Below are 22,203 nucleotides of genomic sequence, written 5' to 3'. Positions count from 1 at the left end.
GAGTAGCTCTAGGATGGATAGAAAGTCTGGAATCCCACATTCAGGTTCTTGAACTCTTTTGCTTCTAGCATCACTGGAATTACACATCTAGCTGGAAAGAGGGAGAGAGGTATCAGGTATGGTAACAAAGGTAGTCTGAAGTGAAGATAAATGGTTAAGGATTTGTTTATGTTTGAGTAGGAGCTGCTTCTTGAGGGCTTCTGTGTCCTCCTGCTGTTTGTGCAGCACCCGCTAGTATCACTTTATGGAATTGCCTTATCAGGTCATGGCCAGAAGGGTAGATAAGAAAGCTTTGATCCTTTTCTTATAGTCAGCATAAAGTATCATAGTGTAGTGTTTGATAGGTAGCCTTTAAGTCTGGAAAATTCGGATTGCTAGCAAAGACTGCTTGAGGCCTTGGGTCTCATAAGGTATTTCTGCAATGGAAATCTGTATCTTCTGTCATGTCCTATAAAGCTATTTTTAGCAGTTACATCTGCTTCCTTCTAGTTTGGAGCACTTCCCACACTGATCCATTGTGCTTTGAACTTCACTCCTCCAGCTCTGTGCCTGGCTGCTGCCTGCTAGCCACTTTTGAAGACCACTGCCAAATCTTTGCTGTTGCTTTTTGTGCAAACTAGACTGAAGCCAGACAGCCTGTTCAGCACTGGCAACTTCAGCTGCATGCCCTTTTCCCAGGAGACATGCACCTGAGGCACTACACGGGCTGTTCCGAGAAGGCAGAGAGTTTTAAAACAACCAAGAAAACCATCCCAGATGTTCTCTTCCTTTGATGAGCAGAAGGAACCTGTCACTTTGCCTGTCGTACAGTGTATGAAAAAGGATGCCGATCCTGTGTGTGCTCCTGTCAAGCAGTCTATATAGGTTTTTGCTGAAGTTTCTCATTGGATTCATTGGGGTCCTAGTAAGATCAGGTGGCAGCACACAGTTCTTCTCTCGCTGATCTAAGTTCTGGTCCTCAGCCATAGATGATATGCATGGCTGCTCCCCACAGACCGTGTGCTATTACTTTGAGCTGTCTTGGATAGACACCTCTGTTACAAATCTCAACTTGGGAAGCAGAAGGAAGCCTCCACATATTCCATACCTCCTCTGCCCTGCTGAAAGTGATCCTCAGGACTCTGGTAGCTGATGCGCAACCCAGTCTTCAGATGGCAGCGCAACCTGTGAAAGTGAGAGTACATTTTCTAACTGGATTTTGGTGAGGCTTCTTCCTGCCTGCTGCGAGAATTTTGGAAACTGATATGCTTACAGACAGAGACTTTCCAGTCATGCTCATTTTGAGGTAGGCACACAGGGGCAACATGCTGATGTATTTCATGGTAAGGTTTAAACCACCTTTATTTGCTGTTTGTAGAGAAAAACATTGTAGCATTTTATTTAATGAAAAACAAAACAAGGCAACACTCCAAGCTCATCTCACTTTCTGATTAAGCTGTTTATATCCTCTGGTAGGTTTCTGGACAGGTGGCTTTGTGAATAGCTCATTTTATACTGTAAATGAGAAGCAGGATAATTTTGCTCACATTTTGTATGCCTGCACTTGAGGTAGTTGTGCTGCATCCCCTTCACGTCAGTGGAAAGAAATGGATGTCACTAGACAAAGATTCCTCTGTCCTTTTCTAAAATCTTCTCGTGAATATGAGGTGAGTCATGCCCTAGAAATGCCTGTTTCTCTCCATTGCTTATAGAGTGGGGCTCGATGACTGGGTCAGAATAAGTAAGAGAGCTGATAGGATAGAATCATAGGATGGTTTGAGTTGGCAGAGACCTTGAAAAATCACCTAGTCCAACATCCACCTCTGTCCCCCTGCCTTGGGCAGATGTCTCTCCTAAAGTTTTTTTACGCCTCTGTAGAGATGTCATATACTGTATGGTAACATACCTTTCGTGTGCATGAAAACAGACTTATTTCTTTTCATTAAAATCTGAATCCAGTTCCTTTGCTAAATCAAATAGAAAGCTATTATCATGCATAGCGGAGGATGAGTGTTATTACACCATACTGTTTTTGCAGAAAGACAAACAAGCACTTAGCATCTAACGGGCTGAAATAATCGAGAACTGGATTTCTCACCTTCTACGCACACACACACATGACATACACACATTTCCTCATTCAAAGCACTCACATGCAAGGTACAGGTTTCCTTCTCCCCAGACCCAGAGGGCATATCACTGGCTTGGTGGATGCTTTTCCAAATGGCTGCTCTTCTAAATGCTAGTTCCCTTTTCTCTGGCTGCAGCCTGGCTGCAGTTCCTCAGGAATCTTCCTGCAGCCCCCTTGCAAAATGCAGATATATTTTAATTTTTCTTCAGTCATGAAGAAAGCAAAGTCAATGACAGAATTTTACCTAGTGGACTAAACTTCCGATTGATAGTCATGAGCTTTTCTGCAAATTGAAATATTTGATAAATTCAAAGCATCTTCTTTGGAGTACTCTTAATTCAGCACAGTAGTGAAAACATTTGAACTTGAAGACTTACAAACAATTTTTTATTGACATTTTTGAAGAATCCTCACCCATTTCTGTAGAACATACCTGCTTCTGTTTTCTATAAGAAATTTGTGTTGGGGGGAGGAAAAACAACCAAGCAAACCTACTGATGTTTCAGTGAATAATTTGCTGCAGCTAAAAGAAACAGATACTTTTTTGTGAGAACATCTGATTAAATAATGAAAATAATCCTCTTGGTTTATCACACTTTTTCTGTTTTAAGTAGGGTGAAGCTTCCTGTGATAGTGCTGCAGTACAGAGCACTGCCTCAGGGATCTCTCACACAGTCAGTCACACATGACGGCTGCTGTCCAGAGCAGCCTCCAGTCCCGGTGAACAGGGGATGGGGTGTTTAAGGAGGATGGAGACAGGCCATAACCAGATCACAGAGCACCAGCTGCTGACCAGTAACAGAGATGATAATGGCTTCAGGTGTCCTGTGTGTGTTAGTTCATTCCTGTCCCACGCATCCTGGTGTCAAATGCAATCATGTCAAAACTTTGCATGTACTAATTTAAGTTCTCCTAAACTCACTGTGTTGGTAGTTGTAAGAAATGCTAGCCGTTAGAAAGAAGGATTGGGACACTTGCTGGCGTTGTACTTGCTTTCTATTTTTAAGAGAACTCAATATCAAGAAGTGATTTCTTGCTCCAAAATGCCAAGCCTGTGTTAATGTGGGGAATATACCACAAAGTATAGAGACACAGGGCTCTTAACTTAAAAAGTATTAAGTATAACTTAAAAAGTATTAACGTAAAGTTCAGTACTGAATGAATACTGCCTTCATACACGCTGTGACTAAGCAGTAAGACTGAGATGACTCAAGCCCTAAGTCATATTTTCATGGATGATTTAACATTGTACAGATTTTTTTTGCTTAACAATAGCAAAAATCTTTTTTCTTCCTTCGTTCGTTGGTTCAGATCTGTTTGGCTTGTTTAATTTTGCAAGCTGACGCATTGAATTTTATTTCCATTCTTACCCTGGGAGGGTATAATCTTTTCTGATTAAATGCTCAGCCAGGAAATTGAACCACGTTTACTCAATGATGAGTAAAACAAAAGGAAAAAGTTGCCACCCTGTTGTGTCATTCTTCCCCCTCCTTGCCTCCTGTTTGTAAGTATGTTAGCTAAAGCAGTGTAATATAGAGAAGATTATTAAATATTTGTTTATTCCAAAGCATCACCTAAGAGTTAAATTCTCTCATTTCATTGTTTTGTAGGATCTCTGGGGAGGTTGTGCTTGTGTTCACAGCTGTCTGGTGTACTCTACCTTTGGTCTGTTCTGCACTTGCATCCCTGCCTGCATGGATGCTGCCTTTCTCCCAGCATAGTGCACTTGAAAAATAACATGAGGTTGTCGGGGTAGCAGCCAAACAGTATACTCAGCAGGGAGTTACAGTGGGCAGTGGTGTTCTGTGTTGCATGTGGTATGTAACCTGACCATTTGGGCAGCTGTGTGAGCCTAAAATTCTATAGCAAGGAAACAGAAAATGTCATTTTTATTTTTCTAAAAATGCTTTTTCATGTTACTTGAAGATTTTTGTAAGGGTTGAAAAACAAACAGGTCTCCGCCTGTAGTAGGAGCATGGTGTAATGAATGCTTAGGCTGGCTGCACTGAGCTTAGTCTTAGCTGTCTTATTTGTATTATCAGGCATGTTAATTTATTGTTTTTTTACCCAGTAAGGTGGAATACTTCATAGACTCCATAAGCTTTAACATTATTGGTTTTGTCCTCAAACACATGATTTTTGAAATGTTATTACACTAGTGCTAGAAACTAGATACAGCTTGCAGGCATTGACTGTGGCTGGAGAGAGATCTGCAGTCCTGCAGGTATATGACAATTTTGCCAAGACATTACCAGAAAGCTGGAATTGTGCCTGACCTAAAAAATAAACTGCTTCTGAATCCATTGTTTCTGTTTGATTAATGAATCTCAGTTTTTCTGATTATTATGAAGTCAAACACACTTATACTACGTGTCTTAGGTAGACTTACAGAATTAGAGTTTCAGCTTTTCTCTCGGCTTTTGTTAATTCCAGTGCACTGATACACATTTGTGTGATGGTATTCTGTGCTTTTAATGTCTCTTCAGACAATGAGGCTGCCACTCATACGTGGCCCTTGCTTTAATGCAATATAAGAATTGCCAGTTCATAAATTTTCCTGTTCCTCTATCTAAAGATCTTTGAAATTTGTTCTTAACCAAATAATCTGCTTACTATTTGCACTGTAATACTGACTAGAGCTCTCACTCAGTCTAACCCGTGTGCCATTAACTGAGATCACATTCAACAAATCTGGTTTGATTTTCTCTTCTTGCCACTTGATTTCAGTGTCTTGAGTTGCTCTTCCTTACCTTGCAAATTTACTGGTTTTGTGCAACAAGTATTTCCAGGTGCTTCAGTACCTCCTGGCCCTTAGTTTGCATACCTGGGCGTGTGTACTCTGCAAACACATCATTGAGAAGTGAAGCTGGTTTTTCTTGCTCCTGTATACCGTATTCTGCAAGCAGTATGCTTAAGTTAAAACAGAAAGAGACACAAGCTGGCCATTACATCTCAACATGGCAAGCTTTACAATTGGTACAGGTTCTTGGTATGATAAAAAACTTTATATGTCTTTCTGCCATTTTATTAGACTTAATGTTGGCAGTCTTTCCCTTCCTTCCCCCGTATTAAGCTTGCATACAGCTGTGCATCTCAGAAAAGATAAAAGATAACTATGAACATGGACCATGTTTTGGTGGTTGCCTAATGATGTCGTCTTACTTTTGAATTTTATTTCAGTCTGCCATGTGAATCAACTCAGCATACACGAGACTTGTGTGTTTTAAGCAGCACATATGTGAAATGTGCTTCTTTTCATTTGAGTGCCAAAGCTGGGTGCGTTGGGCCAAAATCACCAGTCTGTGATACACAGCGTGAGCACTCAGCTGGGAGGTGGGAACTGTGGCCTCCTGAAGCATGTGTAAGAGGCAGCAGTGCCATCAGTCCTGCTCCTGCTGAGTTTCCAACTTGGCTGTTGTCCCTTATGCAGCTTTGGTTTGGGCAGTGGTTGGTGCCTTTTCAGATGATAGATCCCAGCTTCTTATGTGATAAAAGTCAATTACAGTGCACCATGCCATGCTGCATTTGGCTACTGTTGGTGCCTGTCCCGGAAACTCCCATGCTAGTAAATATGTGTAGTGCAGGCTACATTTCTCTGCTGGCAAAGAATTTCCCACCAGCAGTAGGTGAAGGCTCTGTCACTCAAGCGATGTGAAGTGGTGCCGTGGTTCCCATGCCACTGCAGTCAGCGCACGTGGAAAATGCTGCCTCTGTTGCTGAGTCACTAAATTGTTCCACATACTGGCTTCTGGCTAAGTAAACATAATGGCTTAGCGGTGGGAGCAATTTCTTGCATCAAGGAATTTGATAATAGCACCATTGAAGAAAAGAGGATAATTCCTCTCCCTTCATCTCGCTTCCTTTTGGCTCTGCCCCGTGAGAGCAGGATGCTTCTCCTGCTTGCTGAGGACATGGGGGAGAAATGAGGGGAAAACATTCTGGAGTGCAGATGAAGGTGTTGGTTTGCTGGGTTTGGCAGGATACATGCGGCAGTGACAGCAATGCTCGCTGCACCTGTGGTAACTACAAGTGTCTCTGATGGCAGTGGATTCATTGTGTGTCCTGTAGCTCTTACCTAATATCCCTCACAACGATTCCATTTGGAGGGTGCTGTATTTCTAATTCTTACAAGCAGCTGGCTATGCTAGCAGTTAGCAAAAATAAATGGTATGTTCTTCCTCACTGTAAAGCTTTTTCTCTTTTTCTCTCCCCTCCCCCCCCACCCCCCCCACCCCACCCCCACCCCCCCTTAAACAAGCCTTAATAATTCTTTTGTCTTAGGAGGGTGAGCAAATACTCTCTGGATAGGTGTGCTACCTATATACAGTGGATGCAGGTATACTGCAGCATAAACTGCACCTTACTATTCACTTGTGTCTGATTTTGCTGTCATGTGCTAGTAAGAGTCTGTTATTTCTAATGCATCTTCTCTGAACAATAGCTTCAGAGAGGAAGACTACATTCAAGAAATCCCTTTTTACAGGGATAAGAGAAGTGGGGAAAGCACATGGATAGTCCCAGTGAGCAGTTTTACTCCTTTCCATGAGGCAAGAGAAAGCAACCACATACTTGAGAGGCTTACTGTCTTGCACTTGAGTCACTTCACTCATTCCTCCTCCATTACTACTTCCTTTGCAAGTATAACATTAGATCATTGTTTTACTCTGACTTAAGAAATTAGTGCTCTATCTACATACTGAATGTAGATTAGAACTAAGCTCATTCTTTTAGAGGGCTTTGCATTTTTCCTGTGTGTTCTAATTTGCATTTTAGTGCTCTTCAATTGCTCTGTTGAGTGAAATCTTCACTCAGTTTAGGATGAAAACAACTACATTTCCTAACCAGCCACAGGGCTGCTTAATAAAACATCAAAAGTCTCTTAAAAGGAACATTGTTGCTTTCTAAAAGCTAGCTGGCTGGTTTTGTTTTTAAACCCTAGGTGGGTTCATAATTCAACTTTTGTCAGCTAATTCATTCTTGACTATTTACAGAGAGAGACAAAAGTAGTGCAGGAAAGGAGAAGAGCAAATTTTCCTGTTAAATCTTAATGTGAAATACAAATCTGGTCTCTAATCATGTGTTCTCTAAAGCAGTCTTTAGTGGTAGCTTATTAAAAAAAATATCTCATTACTTATTACTCTCCTTTTCTATAGAGCAAGGATTCCTGCTGGGTTAACAACTATGTGTATAATGGAGATGCCCACCACTTGCCCTGCATATATGGGTGCTAAACCAGATGGTTTCCTGCTGTGAGGCAGGTGATGCTTTGGTATGTCTTGTACCAGCACATGGCAGAATGAAGGCAGTGTTACCAGCGTCAGCACAAAATTTGTCTAATCAGACAGGAGTGAAGTAGGATGCAGGGACAAGGGGTTTTTGACTAGACCTGAGTCACGTAGGGTAAAGATGCCTGCACTATTTTCAGTCCTGAAAGACAGCCTTGCAAGAGTATTATTATCTAAGAAGTGGGAAAACTCGGCTTATGCAAAAGTTAACTGCTGCTAGTGCTTCAGCTGGCTTGGGGCAGAGTACTGCCTCAGCAGAGGTCACGAGTGTAATGTGTTTGGAAGGGATCTTGTCTGAACAAATATGAGCTTCGCTTGAGATAGTGGCTGAAGCTTCAGCAGCTAGGCCGTGGCTGGCTAGGAAATCTATTGCTTTTGAGTAGCAATTTCATAGTGCAGAAGAAAATGTGGGAGGTGAGTCTGAATCTTAATGTCAATTAGCTGGTTAGTACACTTATGTTAGATAGCCTGCGGATGGAGAAACTGTCTATCTCAGCATCAGATACGTTACTGCAGTTACGTGCTCAGTGTTGTGCTGGGAATTGTGCTCCCCCAGCAAGGCAATGAGGGAAATTTGAGGATGCTGGGGTTTAAGGTTGTTATTGGTGGTTTTTATGCCTTGCTAATGCTGAGTATGAGATCATTAAGCAGGCTGCTGTCCCGGCTCTTTAGGCAAATATTTTTGCGAATTCACAAGATATTTTAACCTACCTAGAGCTGGTTGAACACATAAGCAGGTAAAATGGCATTTTATGACAGTTGCTAAATCCCACTGTTACTTGACAAAGGCAGTTAAAACCCGCAAGATTTTTGTCATAAATAAGACTAAAGGATCTATTCCCAGGTCTGTTCCGTAAAAATTAGAATTGTGATTAGAATAAAACTTCAGTTGATTATAGTCTTTCTCTAAGAATAGATTTTACTACAAACATCTTTCTGTTAATGTGGGTAACATGAATGTAATTTGGGTCTATCTGTCTATTTGGTAAACATAATATTCTGCATTATTCTCTATACTGCAAACTCTAACATAGTTTCTGTTGTCTTTACAAACAAGACTGTAATAATTTCTATTCAAAATTCACATAGTTCACCTAAAAGGTTGACAGTCAGCATGACATACCAGAATTTTGTGGACTGGACCACTGTCCAGAGAATCTCCTCTGGTGTTTCTAAGCCAGTTTCATCTGGCAAGGAAGCCAGTGGTAACTCAGAGATCAGCTGCAATGTCAGGTTGTGCCTGTGGGCAGTGAGAATAATTCTTCCATTCTCCCCTTTGTTAACCTCTCGCATTCTTCCTCCACTCTTCATGCCTTCAAACCTCTTTCCACCATCTCTGGTGCTAACCCCTATATCTAACTTCCACATCTATTGCTGAGCATAGCCAGGGGCCAGTGTTGATTTGTGGCTCAGAAAGATCTCTGTTCGTGTGGGATTTAGATCCCACCTGCTTTCTGTCTGCAAGTGTTGCCTCTGCTTCCAGTGGTGTGTGTTCTGTGGTTTAGGATTTTCTCACTGGTGAAAGCTGTAAGAAACTTAATGGAATCATCTTTCAGCTCATCTACATCTGGCATAGGAATGTGTAACACCCTCTTAAATTTTAAGTCCATCTATTTGTCAGTTTGTGAACTTATCACCCTTACCAGTGCTTAGTTCTGCTCTGGAGTCTACATGTTTGACCCTATGCTCAAGATGGCTGCTCCAGGTGGCAAATGAAATAACTGGATTCCCAGTTATGGCATGTCACCTTAGTAATTTTGGATTTCATATGTGTCTCCCTGTATTGATAGAAAAATCTTCCAGGACAAGCAAGGATAGGCGATATGCTTAACCAAAGAGAATTTTTGTGGCTTTCAGATATTGTGATAGGACTACTAACCTCTTCAGAGTTAAAAGAAACAAGCTCAGAAAATGTGGCCAGATGTCAAGTTAATTATTTGAACTGTTTTTTTCTCTGCCCTGGATTCCCAATACCAGAATACATCTTACAAAGTAGAGTGTTCTTGTCAGCCTCCATATCGTACCACTGCACTGTTTTTCTGCAAGAGCCCTAGTTACTTGTATCACATCGTCAAGACAGTAATGGTGCTGTCAGCGACCACTTTTAACACTTTTGTTGTTTTACATTTCTTGTATTGCTCATTCTTTCTCCATAACCTTAGTTTTCCATTTTTCAATAACACTTGGCACTCTTTCTCAGTTAAAAAAAAAAAAAAAAAAAAGCCTGTCAGAATAATGCTGTGTGTCACCTACGCTACCCCTGTGAGGAAAACTTGTGAACAGAAGTTTGGAGCACCTTGACCAGCCAAGTAACTTAGCTTATCCTCCAACGGCTGAACTTGGCTCTGTGGGATTTATGCCAATGGCCATGCTCCACAGCCTACCGATGTTAGGATCTGTATGGGCTGAAAGTACCGTTTTCACCAGACATTTTGCTAGGCAGTTCAAGAAAGAAGCTAGCCTGGGTAGAACAAAGTATAATTCACATGTTGGATTTCATCCTTTCACTTACAAGTAACTTGGCCTTATGGCAGTCATAGAAACAACATTTTCAAGAATTTAAGAATAAACATAATGGTCCAGTGTTTGAGTTTCTTTGTATGAAATAAACACAGAGAACTAAACTATTTTTTCTCCATGTGTGTTTTTATTATTTGACTTTTATATATGTAAGATAGCAACCTAGCCAGAAGTAGTAGTCTGTGGGTTTTTTCCTGACTTTCAGTAATAGTAAGTTCATAATTGGCAATCCTGACTTGTATTTCTGCCTTGCATTGATTTGTTGTGTGCTTTCAGTTCATGTGTGACCTTTGTCCCATTTTCTTACTTGATGAATGTGACACTGATCGTTGGATCTGTATTACAGAAACAGTAAGATTTATATTACTGCTTTATTAGGAATAAAATAGGTAAAAATATTTATATGACAGCTATATATACTTCATGATTTTTTTTATTAATTTGATTTGATTAATTAAATATTAACTGGAACAGGTTACAAAATATCAGAAATTCCCATGCTCATGTAAAACTAACATAAGAAAAAATCTCCTTTGAACTTGAATTGTGATATTTGTATCCTTTACTAATAAATAGTCAGATAACAGAGGCAATGGGGTGTTTCAGAACTCATATTCTGAAGTAGTTGGTGAAAAGCAACACAAGAATTTCACTTGATGTCATTGGCAACAGTAGTTGCTGCTTCAGTGGATGTTAGGAAGAGAAACAAAAGGATATCCTGTCTTATATCCATAGTTGTGTTAGACTGTGAATGCTACTCCTTCAATTCTCTGTGCTAGTTATCTTTGTCAAAACCTTTCCAAACTGTTGAAAGCTAGGGAAGCAAGGGCTGCTTTAAAAAAAAATTAAAAAAATATTGAATTTCTTAAAAGCTGCTTTAGAAGAACAAAAACCAGCCATGCATAATGTAAAATAAATATGAATTAAAGCATATATGCTCACATATATATTTGCACTTACATATGATGATGTGGATGCATTTTTTGTGTATAAATGGGTTAATGTTTGTATACTGTGTATTATATGTGTATGCTTCAACACACAATGTGCATCTGTTCACACATCTTAATTTTTTTAAGGGAAAGTGTCTTGGAGGTCATGCCTTGTTTTGATATGAAATTCTATGTTTACTTATGAGATTGTGAGGGCTGGATGTTCCAACCAGTTAATTAGAAATTTTAGATGTTTTCCAAGTAGCTTCCTGGCGACCCTTTCCAAATAAGGTCAAGTTCAGAGCTGCAATATGGACTAGGGTGTCTCTTCTGGTTTTGTTTGACAGTGGGTTTCTGTTCAGAAATGACCAAAAAAAAGAAGAAAAAAAAAAAAGAAAAAAAAAGTTAAATTTGTCTTCTGGGTAGCTCCATTGTAATAAGTCACTGTAAGTTCTAGCTGTATTTACCGGAAGGGAATGGGCATTTCTAGAACATGTCATCCTAAATTGTCTGCAGTAAGTGGATAAATAACTCCTTGAAAGTTCCTATTTCTCTGTGTTGACAGTGAAGAGAGTATAATGGATGACTTGCAGAGGTGCAGATGTGTAATTGTTTTGAAGTGTCTTACCCGTAGTACTGTCCTCTGAAGCCCTTCCACTTGTTAATTTTTACTTTTCCTTTAAAGCAATCTCAGGCAAATGAGTAGAATCATTTCTTCCCCTCACCAGCATGCTTAGTACTGTTAGGATGGAAGTATTACAGGGTGAATATAGTCATTTAAATGTATTGCAGTAGGAAGATAATTGCAGAGCCCTTGTGGGAGTATAATAATCAAGCATGAGTGAGTAAATAAACAACAACATAGAAAACGTGACATATAAGTAGCCTGTGAGATAACCTGGCAGTCTGCAAGCCGTTCTTTGGTGGCTTTCAAACAGTTATTAGATTAAGCTTTTCTCAAGTCAGACCGTGATAGTAATGCCAAAATCACCTACACTTGTTTGTTTTGACTTTCAGGTAGTTTGAAAAAAATATGCCCGGCTATCTTCTGGCTCCAAACTGCAATTATGCCAGAAAGTTTATTCTGCAGATGCTTGTGAATGGAGCCTGAAGACCAGCAGTGTGCCAGTGAGCGTCGGCCACGACACAAGAGCATTCGCTAGCCAGGAAAATGACGAGCTTTCTTGAGGAAGAAACAAAGAAGAAACCTTAATTTCTTGCATAGTTGGAAGGCAAAGCAATACAATCTTGACTCTTGGTTAACTTAAAGAAACATTTTTCAAAAATACCTCTGGACTGTGTGGATCTTTGATGCAAACGTGCCTTTGGACGTGTGCAAATAAATCATTGGAAGAATCAATTGGGCAAAGGAGTCATTGAAAGAGTGGCTGCTGAAGAATCATGACAAAGCACTTGGAGATCATCAATTTGTCATTTTTGCTGGAACATGAAAGGGAAACAATATTGGGAGTATTGAAGAGAGATGAGTATCTGAAAAGAGTTGAAGATAAAAGGATAAGGTAACCCTTTTTATTACTGTTCTTAAAAATATGGTCCATGGTACAGATATTTTTGTGGTACCCAGTGAAGATTTTCTAGATGCCTCAGGAGAAGGATGAATGTTGGGAGGTGGCACAGTTAATTACAATCAAAGTCAAGTGTTAAAAAGGAAGCTGCTTGCTAGTTTGGCCCTCTGTAAAAAAACCCTTGTGTTTGTTGCTTCAAGGCGAAAGAGTAAGAAAGAGAAAAAGTGGGAAAATACACAGCAGAGGTTTTAAAATTTGAGATTCTGTAGATTTTAAATTTTGAGATGGAAGGCTTTAGTAAGGCTCTTGAACTTTCTTCCTCTGAGAGGAGGTACATGCTTTGTGCCTCCAGAGCTGCAGGAGGGGAAGTTTGGAAGGTGTCACAGGGAGAGAAAGTAGGCGCCTGCCTCTGTGCACCGGCCCGTGCAACACGGGGCAAAGGCGAGATAGTGACCTTTTTCTCTCTGTTGCAGTGTTTACAGAATAGGGAGGAGGAGGGACGCTTCATTTTTTCAAATGTCTTAGATTTACTAATAAATAAATAAAACTAAATATCTCAGGTATAGATCTGAAAAGTCATTGATGGGAGAAGTAGAGACTCAAGGTGTTAATACAGAGTCCATGTGTTCTTTTCTGAGGGGAAAAAAAGGTAAAAGTCAAAATTCAAAGAACAATGTGTGGAGGCAGGCTGAGAGTCAGCTATTTTAGATGACTCAGAGTGGGTTAGTTATCGGTTCTGCAAAGGTTCATATGCTTTTCCAGTATGTTGCTGTTGTTACTTCCTCTCGCTTCTCCCCACTGCCCTCTTAAACTTTTATACAGTGCTGGTTCTGAGAAATGGGCTTAGCGTGGATGTATGCAGCACTTGGTGTTGACAAGGCTGCTGAGTGTCATGGATGACAAAGGGAAGATTTTGAGCCTTTGCTGGTTTCTGTTCATGTATTCCAAGGCCAGACTGCATTGCTCTTCCCATTGAGCTGCTAAAAAGCATTTTAGACACAGTGCCTTGCAGAGACGCACGCTCAGCGCTTGCTGAGGCTTTTTTGTCTAAAACTATTACTTGGAAATCCATGCAGAGTTAACCTCCTGTTTTGGAAGTCTTTCTACCTTAAGAGAACCAAGTCTAAGTGCAATGCCTCTATTGGTGTGCAGCCCATTTAACTGCAGAATATTGTGGCTCATCTAAATGGAGTGGGCTAAAACTGGTTGCTGCTTCTGTTGCAAGACTGGAAGGAAAGATGTTTCTTTATGGCGGTGTGGGCAAATTAATCATTTCATCTCCTTGATGATTTGTCAGATGAAGAAGAAAACAGATGGAGCACTGTTTGTTCCAGGCATTGTGCTCTGTTTTGTAATAGGTTAAACATTTCAAAGTCAGTATTTCAGTTTTCTAAGGTGGTGGCCTTGGAAACGTGACATGTCAGTAGTCATCGATCAAATGCATGGGTATGAAGTGCAATGGTGTATCAGACCACTAGTGTCCCAACCCCTCAGAAAGCTTTCTTTTCTACTACTGTCATTTCCCAGCCTCAAGTGGAAAGCTGAAACTCCTGAGGTTTTGTGGGTTTGGTTTCTTTTTGTTCGTTTAGGGGTTTTGTTGGTTTGTTGTTTGTTTTTTTGTTTTTGTTTTTGGTTTTTTTTTTATATGATGCCTTACACCCTCTAATCTTCTGCTTTTTTTTGGCACTACTGGAAGTCACTCTGCCAAATGTACTGTTTGAGAACCCAAGACACCTGTGAGGATGCAGTTCAGTAAAGTGGCAGGCAGTATTGCCTAATCTGTGTTTTGGTACAAATGGAAAGAGCACCCTAAGAAAAGGCTGAAAATGAAGTTAATCTAATGCCAATTAGGGTAACGAATGATGCAATGTGATGCTTATGCATACTTCTAGCACCTATATATGAACCAATTGTTTTTTAATTCAGAGTATATTTGGAGAATTGCCACTAGACCATACTGTGCTTGATAATGGTGGAATGTAGTCTATAAAAGACTGCTGAGATGTACAAACTGTAAAGAATTGGGTGGGTAACTGCTCCCTAGGAGACTTCATAATTTTTTGTTTCTGAATACAGCCTGGCAAGGATATCTTTAATTATGTCTTATAAGTATACTTCAGAGGAACATTTGTTGTCTTTGGAATTCCATTTGGTACAATCTGTTATATATTATATCGAAGTACTTTGCAGAAGAACAAGTCCCTTTGTATTTATTTTCAAGTCATTTTTCATGCTGGCAAGATGCTTACTTCTACATTGTACTGAAAAAATTTTATTAGTCTGTTCCACTCTTTCTGAATCTACCGTGATATTTCTTTTCTGTTCCTTGTTCATCTTCAAAAGCCATCATAACTTGAAAGGATCTTTCTGTTAAACATGAAAGCAACAGTAAGTGTAGGAGGATGTCCTAATAATGAAATTGTTAAGAGTTATTTCCCCTAATACGGCTCATGCTTGTGTTCTGGAGTGCAGTTGGCTATTCTTGTATTTTTACTTGACGTACAAATATTTCACCTACATGTGAGAGAAACATGTAAGGCAGCAAGTGCTCTTTCTGTGGTCTAGTTTTAATAATACAAATAAGGAACCTGCTTAATAAATATTAGGGTATATGTTCTTAACTTTAAGTGTGCATCTTGTGTGACTGGAAATTTGCTTTGAATATTGATTTAAAGCTGTTAGTAGATTATTTGTGCAAATAACTTACAGTGTTCTAAACATTGCTCTATGATGTTTTTTATGTTGGCCAAATGACCATCATGATTATTTTCAAATGTTAAGTTTATTTAGATGAAATAATTAAATTACATAGAGCTAGAATAGCTAAAAATAGTGAACTTGACCATATTGAAGGTGAAAACGTAGGATTTTTTTTAACATGTGAGTTGCTGGGAGAAGCTTGCATCCAGGTAATGTCAGTCAAGGCATTCTAAACTGAATGGTTTGGGCTGAAACGTGTCTTCTTCCTTACTTCCCCATCCTTCTACTATTTCACTATTACAAAATAGTTTTATTCTTTTAGGACCCTTTTTAGGCAAACCTGTATCACATTTAATATGCAGCATCACAAGTTATTAATCATTCCTAAATTGAAAGCATGTATTTGCCAGAAGAGGGGTGTACCACATACGAGGTGTGTTTCATCTAACTGTTGTTTATTTGTTTCAGTTCCAGCAGCAGCCCCACTGCATCCTTCCTAGCTGTGGCGTTACACAGGGAGCTGGGTCTGATAGTCATAGCATTTTGCATTTGAAGCTAGCTCTTCATCTCAACCTCATGCTATCACAGAGCAAACACACAATACACACTTACTGCTGATGTATATTGCTCTCTTGCCTTGACTATTTTCCTAGACACCATTTAAAACACAAAGGTTCTTCTCATTCTTTACCAGGCAAAGCTGTAAACACCGTGGTTTTAGAAGAGGAGATACCAGCATAATAATTGTTGAACTGAGAAAGAGAAGGAAAGCGCCTGTTTCTTCCAAGGATAAGGCTTTTAGTGAATTATTACTTGAATCATTCCCTCAGCGTTTAGGTTGCCAGAGGCTGTATAAGAACTGCACCAGCCCCAGATGTGTTTTGACAAGGAAAGCTGGCGTTCCTGTCTTTTCAGTTAACTAAAATGGTATCTCCTTACAGGTCTGAAGAGATCCATAGAAGCAATTTAGGGTATTAACTTCATTACAGTATAGGAGAAACTGTTAGCATGGATACCACCATGTGGTAACTACGGGCAAGTACTTTAGAAAAAAAAAATTGAGTAACGGGAATGTGAATTGACTTATCTACTGAGTATACATTTGGACTTGTTTATAAGCACAAATGATTGCAAGACGCATATAGTATGGTAATATGATCTGTGTTTTTACGAGGCTGCCTATAAATATTTGAAGAAAGAGCCCTTATGTTAAAACATATTGCTTATCCATACGTGTATGGGAAGTTGGGAAGCTGCTTGTCTGGCAGCTATCTCATTTGCCAAGTGGATTTAACACTTTGTTATTCCTTCAACCAGAGACTTTTCCATCAAAAGTGGTTACTTTGCCAGTACTCTAAGCGTAGAGAATGCCTATTTTGCTCTACAGTGTTCTTCAAAAATGAAGATCCTCTATTGATGAAAGAATTTCTGATGGTGACTAATTCTCATACCCTGGGTACAATTTGATCTATCAAAGACTAGTGAGAAGCTAATAAGCAATATGCATTTTATTTTTTTTCTAAATCTAGTAACAGAATTTAGATGAGACGATAGGGAGTTACTCAGAAAAAGTTCTGTCTGTGAAAGTTTGTCATTGTTGTAATATCCCAATATAACTTCAGTTCCATTGCCTCCGATCCTTCTGTTCGCTGGGCTCTGTTCTGCCATTCATTATGTCAGTTCTCTTTTCCTTTGCAAATTCATTCTTTGCCTTTGCCTGTATCCTTTTGTTGTCACAATATACCTCCCTATTCAAATATTCTTAAGACAGTTTTCATTGTACAGATCTGTTACATAAGCAAAATGTGAATATCTGTGCTTATAAAATAAGAACCTGAAAAACACTTCAGCTACTCAAATGGCTAAATTTTACAATGCAAGGAGAGCTCGATGGAAATTTGTAATAGCCCATCCCTTTGTGAACTGTCAATATTTACTGTTACTTTCCACATACTGTGTTAGACAGTGGAGGGAATCTGGCTAAGTTTGGAGGAGGTATTGGGAATCAGTCTGGAAAGGAGTTTCCATTCTCTTTCAGCTTCCAGAAGTATGTTGATACCAGTTCCTGCACAGAAAAATTCTCTAGTATCTAAATTAGCAGCTGCACATCTTCAGAAGGAATATGTGTCACTTATCTGTGTAGGAAGCGGAACTTTGTTAACAGCACATGCAAGACTGGAGCAATTTCATATATTTAAGCTTTTTACTGGCTGAAGTCTTTAATTATAGTTGGTTAAAGACAAGTTTTTGATTTTTTTTAGTGTAATTTTTATGACTCTGAACTCTGAAAATTTAGAATGTGAAAATGAAATTAAGAATACCTGATGCATTTTAAGATGAAAAAGGTTTTTGAAATGGGAAGAAAGAAGGTGTAGGAGAAATTTGAAAATCAAACTGAGGAATCGTGTGTGCCATTGCATTTCACAGTGGTTTTTCAAACAAGAGAGAGGAGATGAGGTAGAAAAAATTTTCAGAATAAAAAGCTTTCCAAAATCCTAGTGAAATGAAAAAAGAATAAGAAAATCAGTTTGGTATTAAAAAAAAAATAAAATTACCTGACTGAAAATGGATCGTGCTTACAGTTAGAGGCATTCTATGTCTCTCGTGCCTCAGAAGATAACATTCGTTCAGGTGAATGGCTTGGGCAGCGAGTGTCTTGCCTCTTGCAGCAGTATAACTATTCTACTTTTCTGTATTGGGGGGAATAAATGTTTCTAGGGTTAAAACATGCTATTAAGAAAAAATGGATCTGTTAAGATTTGTCATTGCTTCTTTCTGTTTGCAGGATTATCAGGGTTTGGGAATGGTCCATCTCTGGAGGCTGCATTTGTGAGGGAATGAGCGCCTTTGCCTGCCTCATAACTTTCAGTGTCAGTAGGGAAGAATCAGACCGTTTTAGGGCCTCTTTTTGTGCCTCTTGCAGGTGGTGGGCAATGTGCCAAGAGCCATGACTGCTTGCTGCTCCTTGGTTTGTGTTTTGTAGAATTGTGGCCCTTGCTGTCTGCATTTTTTCATTTTTTCCCTCATCTTTTCAAGGCATCATGTTTTCATATTTATTTGTTAGAGGGACTTAGTCTAGGATCTGAGTAATTTCTCAAATTTGGTGTTGGCTGTCCTTTTTTCTCCCTGCTTGGATATCTTATGTGGGCTTTATAGACCCCATTCAGAAAGGCTTAGACTAAGTCATTCAGTGTTACCTGGATTACTAGTTAGAATGGAGCTCTCCTCCAATGCACTTAACATATTTTCAGAGACAGTAGAGGGATCTTAATATAAATTCACAGTTAGAGGAATGGTTAAATATTCTTCTGTCCTTGGCAGTCACAAATTTCTTTTTAATAGCTATCTTCTATCAAACAGCTGTTGTAATAAATAGTTTAGAAACCTCAGTGTATGATAAGATCCTTTTTCTCCAGCAGCATATTAATTTGGCTTCTGCTGAGTTTATTTTCATATTACTAGGAGAGGATTGATAAAGATTAATTCTCGTTCAGTATTTGAGATTAAATATATCTAACTGCATTAATTACATTCCTTTAAAATTAAGATTTCAAATCTTAGAATGACAAAAGGGAATTGGGTGTTTATAATGCAGCTGGTTCCTCTCTTGGGGGATAAAGAGTAGTGGCTACATGCTGTACTTATTATCCCTTTTCAATATTGTGTAACTAGTGCAGATAGGCTGTGCTTGTTTGGAGGCTGTTACGATGATAGATTTTTTTTTTCAGATGACTCACCCACCTTCTCCTCCTCTTCCTGGCCCTTGAGACTTTCATTTTTTATTTCTTAAGATCAGAACATATTTGTTACAGTCAATCAGTGGTTCAATTCAACAAATAGTATAGGGAATCCCAAAAGAAAGCTCATATCCAGTATATCTGTCTGTATATTGTTTGCTTGCTGGTTTAATTTTCTGGTTTATTTGTTTGATTAAATGAGTGGAGAAGCTGTGGGTTGATTTATTTTATCTCAGTTCCCTGAAAGTCATCAAAGGCAGCTCTGTATTAAAAAACATGAAAACAAACACTTTTCAGAATTCATGCTGTTAGCAGATCAACTATCATCTGATAAGAATTCAAGATTTTGTATCACATAGGCAGTGGAAAATAGTGTTGCAATCACCACTACTAGGTAGTAGGAATAATGCCTTTTTAATGTCAAAATAATACTGGTAAGTTTTTCAGCATGTTGATCTCTAAGCAAGCTTTTGTATAAAAATGCACTGTTTATTGGTTTGGGTTGATAGAGATTTCCTTATTTAAAATTTGAACTATTTAATATGCAGACTTTGTGCCCAATGATGCTGCTAATTAAGCACAAAAGACTGTGATAGTTGCAGGGAGGAGGGAGAGGGCTGGAATGGAAGAGGTTCAGTGAAGATTTTCTTTCAACATTAGACACCTGGATGCGGCTGGAGTTCCTGAAATGCAATGGGTCACTGTTGATTTTATTTTTTTTAAGTAAAAATTAACCACTGGAAATAAATCTGGTACAAAAAATGAGCCTTTGCTAGTTCTTAGTATTTTAACCCTTTTAAGATTTGAGGATTAACAATATTCATCTTCTGAGTTACTGTGACACTTGGGCAAGGTTCAGGTGGTTGTTCTACATGCAGAGTTCCAGTCCCAAAAAAAGCTGGAAACCCAATCGCATGGTGTTCACATGGGACACAATCCCATGGTGACACATTAAAGGACCAGAAAATCACTGGGAGTAGTCAGCACAGCTTTACGAAGGGGAAGTTATGCTTGACCAATTTGATAAACTTCTGTGATGGAAATGACTGTCTTGGTAGATGAGGGGAGGGCAGTGGGTATTGTCTGCTTAGACTTCGGGGAAGTCTCCCATAAGATCCTCATAGATAAGCTGCTGCTGGGCTCCTTAGTGTAAGAGAGACGTGAGTATACTAGAAAGGGTCCCATGAAGGGCCATGAATATGACTAAGTGACTGGAGCATCTCTCGTATGAGGAAAAGCTGAGAGAGCTGGGACTGTTCAGCCTAGAGAAGGGAAGGCTTAGGGGGATCTTATTTATATGTATATATATATAAAGACCTGAAGGGAAGGTGCAAAGAGGATGGAACCAGGCTCTATTCAGTGATGTCCAGAGGCAGTGGGCACAAATTGAAACACAGGAGGTTCCACCTGAACATCAGGAAACACTTTTTCACTGTGAAGGTGACTGAGCCCTGGCACAGCTTGTCCTGGTAATTTGTGGAGTCTCCATCCCTGGAGATAATCAAAAGCTGTCTAGGCATGGTCCTGGGCAGCTGGGTCTTAGTGGCCCTGCTTCAGCAAGGGGCTTGGACCAGATGACCTCCAGAGGTCCCTTCCAGCCTCATCCGTTCTGTGATTCTGTGACATACTGGAGCAAGTACAGTGAAGGCAGACAAAGATGATTAAGGGCTTGGAGCATCTTATCGGGAGAGATTGAGATAGCTGGGACTGTTCTGCCTAGAGAAGAGAAGGTTCAGGGGGATCTTATCAATGTGTATGAATGCCTAATGGGCATTAAAGAAGATGGAACCAGACTTTTCTGAGTGACGTCCAGTGAATGGGCAAGAGTCAGTGAGCACAAACTGAACTACAGGAAATTGCATCTGAACAGAAGAAAAAAATGTTTTTTATTGTGAGGGTGGTTAAACACTGGATGAGCCTGCTCAGAGAGATTGCAGAATGTCCATGTTTCAAATAGCTGAAAGAATCCAGGGCGACCTGATATAGCTTACTGCGCTTTGGAGCAGGAGGGTTGGACCAGATTGGTCTCAAGAGATTCCTTCCAACCCTTCCTCAACTGTCCTATGATTTTGTGTTGTGGACTTCAGCACTGAAAAGATGAAGCTTGTGCAGGGAAGGAGCTTGTGCTTCAAGCAGTTGGGAAGTTCTGGCAGTGTATTTTAAAATAATACTTCACTGGGGGCAGCATTCAGGGCTTTACTGAATGCTGGTTTTAGAATGAAGCATGTGACAGTGGGTGCGTTTATTTGTAGAAAAACTTCCAAAGACCTTAGCAACACTCGGGACAGTACACTGTAAAAGTAGTTCTTGCAGATGCTCTTCATACCCTAATGCTGTGACTTACCTTAGAGAATTTTCAGTATTAATAACTTAAGCACATTCTTATTTAGAACCAACTATTTTATTGAAAAGATATGGCTGTATGATGAGAAATAATATTTATCTGAGAAATTGGGTGAGCCCAGGTGTATTTATTTGACTACACTTCTCTAATTTTTGTGCCACAGAAATGTTTCCCCTCTCCTTTCTTGTGTTTCAGGGAATCTAGAAGGACTTGCAGCATTCAGTTGCTTATCTTGAACTCTTCTGCTTACAATTTCTCCTTTCTGACTGAATTACCAATACTCTGTTCATAGCAATCTGGTCCAGCTAGCTGAAAACAATGTCTGTGCTCCAGCTGAAATGTCTCAATGTTAACAGCTTATATCATGCTGTCAGAAGCCCTCAGACTTTGTTGTGTTTTTCTTAGTCCACAGTGTCTGAGTTCTCTTATATTTCATTGTGAATGAGGGAAGGGAAGAGGAAAGCCTGTCCCTTCTGGTTGCAAAGAGAAGCTTGAACATATCCAGGGAACTGAATATGATGTTTTAAATTTTTGGTATCATTTTAGTATTGAATCAATCATATGACTCAGAGGGGAGAGGATTTTGAAATTATTAAAAATTTCCAAGATTTTCAAATGCCTAAGTTGACATTATTGTGGATTGGTGACCCCCTGAAACTCTGGTAAGAGGCAGGTAAACAATGAGAGAACATTTTGTGCACAGAGTGTTTAAGGCTGATCTGCTGTCTTCTTCTCCAGAGTCTACGTTGTCTCCCCAGTACTAGTGAGCTGGTTTTGCTGCTGAAGGAGACTCGGAACAAACAAGCCGATGGAAAGGGGGGAAAGTAGGCTGTGGTGGGCTGACCTTGGCTGGCTGCCAGACACCCACCAAGCTGCTCCCTTCCTGACCAGGACAGCAGCAGAAAATAGGGTGAAAAAACTCGTGGATCAAGATAATGACAGGCAGATTGCTTATCACTTGGGGAAAATGTATTTAACTTGTTGCCACTAAAAAAAAAAGTAGGATTCAGAGAAACAAGGACAAAACTGAAAATACCTTCTCCTCAATA

At 39.6% G+C, this 22,203-nt stretch overlaps 1 protein-coding gene across 1 annotated transcript in view; it reads left to right on the top strand.

Annotated features, from left to right (window-relative positions):
- Positions 1-11,873: 11,873 nt before the first annotated feature.
- Positions 11,874-22,203, top strand: part of SYTL5 (synaptotagmin like 5) — a 64,735-nt gene continuing 54,405 nt past the window's right edge. The window contains exon 1 of the mRNA XM_037378446.1: positions 11,874-12,367. Within this exon, the coding sequence (XP_037234343.1) occupies positions 12,249-12,367 (119 nt within the window). The 5' untranslated portion in view covers positions 11,874-12,248. The remainder of the gene's footprint in view (positions 12,368-22,203) is intronic.

Source organism: Falco rusticolus, chromosome 2, assembly GCF_015220075.1.
Source record: "Falco rusticolus isolate bFalRus1 chromosome 2, bFalRus1.pri, whole genome shotgun sequence".
Classification (NCBI taxonomy): Eukaryota; Metazoa; Chordata; class Aves; order Falconiformes; family Falconidae; genus Falco; species Falco rusticolus.
The sequence above is the reverse complement of the archived record's forward strand: the minus strand, read 5'-3'. Positions and strand labels throughout refer to the sequence as shown.